Source organism: Cyprinodon variegatus, unplaced genomic scaffold (assembly GCF_000732505.1).
Source record: "Cyprinodon variegatus isolate N-32 unplaced genomic scaffold, C_variegatus-1.0 Scaffold473, whole genome shotgun sequence".
NCBI classification, from domain to species: Eukaryota; Metazoa; Chordata; class Actinopteri; order Cyprinodontiformes; family Cyprinodontidae; genus Cyprinodon; species Cyprinodon variegatus.
In genome coordinates, this window is record NW_015150926.1 from 237507 (window position 1) to 245931 (window position 8425).

Consider the following 8425-nt stretch of genomic DNA (forward strand, 5'->3'; position numbering starts at 1 on the left):
TCTCCCATCCTCAGCTGATCTCAGCCATCCCGACCCACCACCTGAAGTTCCTGAAGGAGGCGGGCCACGGCATCACAAAAGAAGAGATCCACAAGGAGGAGATGACCGAGGACACGGATGAGATCGACCACGCCGAGATGGAGCTAAGGAGAGGCCAGATCCTCTGGTTCAGAGGTCTGAACAGGATCCAGACTCAGGTAAGACCGCCAACCAGCCTTTTCTCTTTCCAATGATGTCCTGCAGGATCTGGGGTGTTTTCACAGAGAACCACGGGTCTACTGGAATACCTGCTGTTTGATCACCTTCATGAAGAATTTAAAGAATATTTTTAGCTGTTTTTTTTTTTTTATTTGTGCCTTAAACCAAAGTTTCAAACTGGTAAAACATGAGGACATCAGGTCAGGTTGGTTTAGATGCTTCTAGATCTTCCATGTTGACCCTGCCTTTCTGAGACAGAAGACATCTGGAGAGAAGTGAGACGTGTTGGTTTAAACATCGCACTTCAGATTCTGTTCTTCTTTTTAAATCTGTCAAAGCAGCATTAAAGCTTCGTACCGTCTGCCGTCTTCACAGCACTTTGAAACACAGAAGTTCTGTTAATTTCACACTCTGCTGCAGATCTGCAGCCCAGAACCTCTTCATTAAAACACTCAAATTAAAGAGGCCGACCCACTAACAGCCAGAAGCTTGTTGAGGAAAATCAGGCAGCGAATGAGAGGAGGTGTGGCCCTCAGGGCTCCTTTTAAAAAAGCCATTAAAACAAACCAGGACATAGAACCAGTTTTCCTCCAGTTACAGGATCTCTGGCGCTGTTAACCTGTGATCGTTTCAAACTCTGTTAGCATGGAGGCCTACTGTAGCTGGAGGATCTGCGCTGACCTGTGTATGGCGTGTGTGATTGTTATCATCCTCCTACAGAATCAACACACACTGAGCATCAACATGTCCACAGTCAGTCCATTCTGTCCCTGTTGGCTTCATTAGCCTTGATGCTAGCGCCCACGTCCAGTTACTGCAGCCAACACACACACAGTGTTTTCTCTGTTTGGACCAACTCATACTTCTTTAACCAGAAGGTAAACAAAAAGAGCTGAAAGCATAAATTATCCCTGATTCTGTTTCTGCTCCATTCAGTTTATTTTTCGAGCTCCAATCAATCCATGAAGATTTTCTTCTTCTAGAAGGATTCAGGTACAAACATTCAGTCCTGCTGATGCATCAGATCCGGTTTATTGAACCGGTTGGTGAAACATTGTCTAATTAATCCCAACAGCCGGCATTAGAACCAGTCCCTGGATCGAAACAAGCATACGGTAGCAGTGAGGAGGAACAAATGCCTTTAAACGGAGAGGAACCTCCAGCAGAACCGGAGCAAACTTTTAGCAGAACAGGAAATTTCAAAGAAATATTCCAAGAACATTTTTTTATGGCACAATGCCAGCCTCTGTGCTTAACTGGTAGCGGTGTTAATTGGCACCAGGTGTCTCTGTTACCATAGAAACAAGGTCAGACTCACCCCAATTAACAGGAGTTAGCAGTGAGCTCATGGTGAGCAGCAGCGAATCAAAACACAGCACGGACCAAGTTTAAAACCTGGTTTAATTTGATTGGTCAAATTTCAAGGAGAGGGAAATGTCAGGTTAGCTTTGGAGAAAAAAAAAAAAGTATGATCTTTATTTGGTTTATTTAGGAATAGGGCTGGGTATTGTTCAAAAATTTTCGATACCGATACCTTCACTTCGATACCGGTTCCTGAACGATACTTTTTTCAATACCAGTATTTATAATATCAATTGGAAGAAAAAGAAAATTACACAACATAATAAAGTACAAATCTTGAGTTTTATTTTAAGCTCTGATTTTTCCATTTACATTTTTCCTCTTACACATTTCGTGCACGATGTATTGCATTGCGCACTATTGGCATCAGTCTTAATAAAGTGAAGCCGCACTTTTGACATGGGGGCATTTTAAAGGGGTTCCATGACGCTGCAACCAGTTCACAACAGATACACATGAACCCTGGCTGTAGGCGTGACCACCTGTGTATTTTTCCTGGATGACGCAATCACGTTAAGTGTTACAGCCAATCACCGAAACTTGGCACCGAAAGACGAGGCATGTTTCGATACTCTGTAGAACCGAAGCATTTCGGTCGGTACCATAAAAGAACCAATGTTCGGTACCCAGCCCTATTTAGGAATGATCCAACTCCAGGTTGAATTAGGTCAAACATGCCCAACTGCTTATTGTTAAGGACTCATTAGCAGGTGGTTCTACTCAGCAACAACTGCTCTAAAAATAGAAATGTATTAAGATAAGTGTAATTGCCCTTCGTTTAAGCAGCTAAATAAGACGATCTATAAATGGAATTAGTTTTCACCTTAAAAAAAGAATATAGACTTGAAATAAGATATTGGAGTTGTTTTTTTTTATCTAAGCATAAATATTCTTCTTCCACTGACATACTGTCTCACTTACCCACTCAAAGGTAGAATACACTTATTTAAATAAAATTACTTTATTTCGGTGAGGAAAACTGCAGTTCATAACAGCAGTTCATAAGGATTCTTATTGCATGGATATTGTGATAGAATTATTTTTGCAGTACAAAGGTCTCCATGCACTTTACGCCTCATAAAGAGGGAATCAAACAGTAGGATCAGACATTTCTAACGACTGGGTACTAACCAGGCTTCCATTGGATGGAGCCTCTTAAGGACAGCTTCTGGTTCCAGTCAAAAAGAGAAGCACTGAGCCTGTTGTACTTTCCACAGAAAGAGCAACGTTCAAGGCTACAAACGCTGCAGATTATGATTGATTGGGGGCTTTGTTCTACCTCTTTCAATCCATGCATAGTCTTCAAGAGAGATAGTTTTTAACATCATTTCTACATACACATCTCTACAGAAGAGGATTAGGGCCACTGGAAAAAAAATAGTTAACTGATTTTATTTCAGTTTAGTATAGGAAAAAAGTCAGATTTCTGAGATTAAAGTCAGAATTCGGACTTTTATCCCATACTCAACTGAAATAAAATTTAAAAAATCAGTTAAGTTTTTTTTTTTTTTTCAGTGGCCCTAATCCTCTTCCGTACATCTCTGTACCATATAAATACTTAAGTTCATTTTTATTGGTATGACATGTTGCCACTGGCTGTTATACTGTTCTACAGTGACAATGAATATATAAATAACAAACTCCAAGAAGAGTAAGGAAAGATGGTCATCATGTCCAACGGCTTCCACAGCCTATAGCAGCATCAGCTCCAGCTATAAGCTTTATTGGGAATGAAAGCTTTACACCGAACATTTCACAGCCAGTGAGGAGGAACCGAACAACACCTGAACCCGACGGGTCAGAAAGATTTAGAAGGGAATCAGGTCAGAGTGCTCACCTGGAAAATGAGGAAGCTCTTTTTTTGCGCATGTATCTGAATGATTACAGTCGTCCTGTTGGGACAGGAGGAGGACAAGATGGGGAGGCAACAAAAGGCTCCAAGCTAATTAGGTTCTTATCTCTCAGCGTTCCTCTTCGTGTCGTCCTCCTCTCTAATCCAACGTCGCCGCGCTTGACGCCTCAGCAGTCAAACACAGAGGGAGGATAATTGGTACAAGCAGCACCTCACAGCTGAAACGTTATCAGTCATTCCAAATGACATTTCTCCTCTTCCTCCTGCTCCGCTCCTCTAAGTGATGTAAGCTTCATTCAGGAGCTCCTCATCCATTGTCCAGCTCTTCTTCCATCACTTCATTCCACCAGAGGCTTGGATAAATCAGCGTTTCCACTTCCTCAGACTTCGCTTCACTCTGCTGCCTCTCTTCCTTCATTTTCTCAGCCTCATCCTCTGCTTTCTCCCTCAGGATTTTCCTTTTCTTCACATGTTGCCCAAACTCTCTCTGCCTCATCCATAATGCGGCAACAGTCCTGGACGCCAAATTCAGTTCATGACAGGAGCTCCAACATATGTCTGATAAATTAGCTGCTGAAACTCGGTTCTATTGTTAATCAATGAAACCATGAAACACTTAACAGTCTGATTAGAGGAGGAATAAACATGCTTCTCAGATCAGAACCTCTGGTTCACTGACATTTTCTTGCTTTGTTTGTTACAACCAGAAACTTCTGTTTATTTGTATGAATCTGATAACAGGATTTTCATCTTGATTTAATGGTAAAAACCTTAAAAACACGGTTTTCATCCATAACTCCACCTCAAATGTACCCCCCCTTCACTGCATAGTATCACCACCTATCTAGCTAATCCATCCATGAATCAGGACCCCTTCCAGCTGTTGGGTTGGTCTTGGCCAGCTCACACACACCTGGAAACAAACTTAGGTAGATCGGATGGAGATGGTCTGAACATGAGCTTTAAAGTCTTGTCAGAGATTTTCTCGTTTGCTTTAGGTCTAAACTGGTGGAGGGTAAGCCTCCATTCCAGTCTCAGGTCTTTTGCTGCCTCTAGCCTCTTTCTTCTTGTATTCTCCATCCACCTCCCTTCAACTCTCACCTCATTTAGTCCTATACTGCAAAAAATCTAAATCTAAATAAGTAATTTTTTCTTAAAATAAGTAATTTTTTCCTTGAATTGAGGAGGTAAGTGAGACACTTTGCCAATGGAACAAGAAAATTTACATTTAGAATAAAAAAAAATAATTGCATTGTCTTATTTCAAATGCATATTATCTAATTATCTTGTTCTAAGAGTAAAAATACTCATTCCGTTGGCAAACGATCTTATTTACCTGCTCAAATTAAGAGTAAATTCCAATAATTTAAGAATTTCTAGATCGTTTTTGCAGCATATTCCTGCAGAAAAAAGCTTTGTTTTCCTCTGATCTCTAATAGTATGGAAGTAAATCTGTGTCGCTGGGATTTGAATTAAAAATGCCACTGAAATGTAAATGTTGTATGTTTGTACTGTTTCAGTGTTAAAATATATTCAGAACAAATTTTAGACCTAAAAAAATCATTTTCATTATTTCTACACAGTTGAAATTTCATTTATTTTCTCTTTAAGCTAAAAAATTCACATTACTATTTCAAAGTGATTACCTTTTCAATACTTATTTTTCAGTGTTAAAAAAATCTGCATATAAAAAAATTCAACCTTTCAAAATTCAAACTATATTTTCAGTCTCCTGAGATTCAACTGGCTCTATTTCACCGTCTTAAATTTGGCGTCTAAATTCAGTGTAAAAAGGGAAGGGTTACTTCAGGTCACAGACATTAGCAATGGATTTTGGCGTCCAACACCCAGCCAATCCCGTTACGTTTTTTTAGTCACGTGACGTGACGCTTGTGGCGCTCATACGGTAAGGAAAACCAGCATGACGGAGCCGGTCATGCAAGCTAACACTAACTCAACTACAGAAAAATGAAAGAAATAAACTCACCGTTGAATATTGAGTTTGAATTTTGAAAGGTTGAATTTTTTATATGCAGATTTTATTAACAGTGAAAAATTCAACTGAAAAATCAAGTCAAATCACTTTGAAGTAGTAATTTGAATTTTTAGCTTGAAGAGAAAATAAATGAAATTTCAACTATGTAGAAATAATGCCAATGATTTTTTTTTTTTTTGGTCTAAGATGTGTTTTGAATATATTTTAGTACAAACATGCAACATTTAAATTTCAGTGGCATTTTTAATTTAAATCCCAGCGACACAGATTTACTTCCATATAATAGTTTATTTAGGGGTATTAACCCCTTATAGGGGACTCACCAAAAAAAACTTTCAGGCCAATATTGTTATTGGAATCCAGGACAAAACCTTATTACCTTTTTAACATTTAAAAAAGTATGGATATTTGGATGGCAAAAATTAATGTCAATGTAATAAGAAAATACAACTTGCCCGAATGTATTAAGAAAAACAATAAAAGTGCTACTAGAATAAATTAATGAAAAACACTCTGAGAGTGAAAAATAAACATGTTTTTTTTGGTACAACATAACCTTAAAAGCATTAATGCTGATACTGGCAATTACAATTTTTAGTTTATAAACCTAAATATAATTGTTAACAAGGCTTATTAATGTTTTAACTTTACTTTTTAACTTTTCAATTAGCTTTTTTCTTGTTAACTTTTTCTTAACTTAATTTCCAGTAGATAATATATAATTCAAAGGCTCATCTAATTGGTCAAATGCCAAAGTAAGATGTACAGCCTGTAGCAGCATATTTGCTGAATGGCTGGATATAGATCTTGTGCTTCTAGACCTCACTGAGGGACGGGGGGACTGTATTTGTAAGGGGATGCAAGGGATCAAAACGCGAACTTGTCATATAAAGGATTAAAGTAAACGGCACAGAAAACCATTCAAACAAGAGGTTACATGTTATATTTGTTAATAATTTCAAAGCCATCCATCTTTTTGTCTCATATCATTGCATAAAATAATAATAATAAATGACTTTGAAATCTGTGGCTGCACTCTGCAAAGTGCTGAAAGCTCTGAATGAAAGGGGGGGAATCCATCAGATGGTGGTTTAGAGGTTTCGTTGCGGTGGATTCTCAGAGCTGCTGTTATCTGAAGGAAACAAACCTCTTTCCTCTGATCTCTGACATCTTGACGAATGGCTGTTCAGATCTGGCTTTGTCTAACACTCTAACTTCTCTTCAGCTCCTCCTGCTCTCCTCTGTGCCGTCCTCTCGCTCTGTGTCTGCTGTCTAACTGTGGCTGTCCTCCCCTCAGATGGATGTGGTCTATACCTTCCAGACGGGCCAGGCGCCGGTGCCCGGTGCCCTGCGCCGCCAGCCGTCCGTCGTCAGCCAACACAATGATGCCACTGCCGCAAAAACTCTCTCTAGCCCCACCCACGTAGGGCTTAGCTCCTCCTCCTCCCTCACCAACTCGGCAGGGGCAGCGCCCCCTGCTGCTGCTTCCTCTTCCACTGCAGGCAGTGAGTCTGTGACCTGAGGCCAGCTCACCCAGCGCCCAACGCCAGGCTGGACTCTGTTTATTCTGCATGAAGCTGCGTCTGTCCTCAGCAGGTGTCTGCATGTCCTCATCTGATCAAACCAACCAGTCAGAGAGATCTAAGACTGAGCGCCAGTAGAACCAGTCAAACCAATGCTCCACTAACCGCAGAATCTATTGGACAGCTTTAATAAGATTAAAGATAGTCTCTGCAGCACAAAAGTACAAAAACGACTGAACTGTAAAAATAATGAGCTGAAATAAACATCTTTAAACTGTGCTGCAGGAGACGATGGGTCCACTCAGGGTCGTAAGTTCAAAGAGCTGCAGCAACTAGATTTTCAAGCTCGGTGTCTCTGACTCAGAGTCAGAGTTAAATTCTGGACCTGCTGGGTTCCTGCTGCAGTCCGAGCATCGCATTCAGAGAACATGCAGACCACCTGCTTCGTTTCCTCTGCTTCATCTTCATCTTTCAGTTGAAACTGTCATGTAGTCAAAGTGCAGCTGTTGCTCCTGCATGTTCTGGACGTTTTTCCTGCAAACCTCTGCAACGACCTGGTGAGACTTGCTGCCGATGAGTCAGAGGAGGAGAGGAAGGCTTCTGATTGGTCACTGTGAAGGCAACAACACAACCATAAATCTGTTTAGTCGCTTCCTCTTCCGCCCAGAGGCAGCAGCCTGGTTACCGAGATAATTTTATGGGTTAATCCCGAGAAGGTTTGAATCTGTCGGGCTTAGCAAGTCTCTCATGGTTTAACTGTGTGTGTTTTCAGCTTCAGCTCTTCTGTGGTTCAGGGATTTGAGCTGCAGGTTATTAATTATGATGAAGAGTGTGTGCTGGTGCGTATAAATCAGGCTGATCAGCAGCAGTGGATTCATCAGAGTAGTTAGAGGACAGAGCAGGATTAGGAGCTAAACAAGGTGATGGTAGTTTCTTCTACAGAGTTCTGTCTGAGGTTTCCCATCATGGTGAAGCCAGCCCATTATTTCTGATTATACAACTGATTCAGTAAAAAAAATAATACTGAGGCTTATAAACGCAAGACAGACCTTTAGCAACGCTGAACCTCCCCTTCTGGTTCTGATGCACCAGTTGCCATGGTTACATAATGGGGAATCGGTTTGAGGCTTTGGTCTTGGTGTGAAGTTTACTGTGGGACCTGTATGGTGGGTTAGTGTCTGTCTAATGAACAATAGGAACCGTATCCTCAAACTGAGTCTCTGTTTATGACCAAGCAGCAGGAAACCTGAATCAACGGGAAAATTAGGACGGATCAATGCAGCTCCGTTCTCATCTGAGGGAGTTAATATCAAATCGGTCTCCGCCAAGTGACGTCAATTGTTTACCTCGGGCGCGGTACACTACGCCTTTTCCACCTAAAATGGTGTCCTAGCAACAAATGTCACGTGACTGGCGGAGACCGATTTTCCTAAATCCGCCCCTGTTTTCAGGCTTATGTTAACTGTAATGACTTATCTTGGACAGGCTGCTATG

General features: G+C 40.8%; 1 protein-coding gene across 1 annotated transcript in view; it reads left to right on the forward strand.

The window, feature by feature from the left end:
- LOC107094273 (plasma membrane calcium-transporting ATPase 1-like) overlaps positions 1 to 8425 on the forward strand; it is a 102622-nt gene that overhangs the window by 93258 nt on the left and 939 nt on the right. The window contains exons 18-19 of the mRNA XM_015389801.1: positions 15 to 197; positions 6706 to 6913. Coding sequence (XP_015245287.1) covers positions 15 to 197; positions 6706 to 6913 — 391 coding nt within the window. The remainder of the gene's footprint in view (positions 1 to 14; positions 198 to 6705; positions 6914 to 8425) is intronic.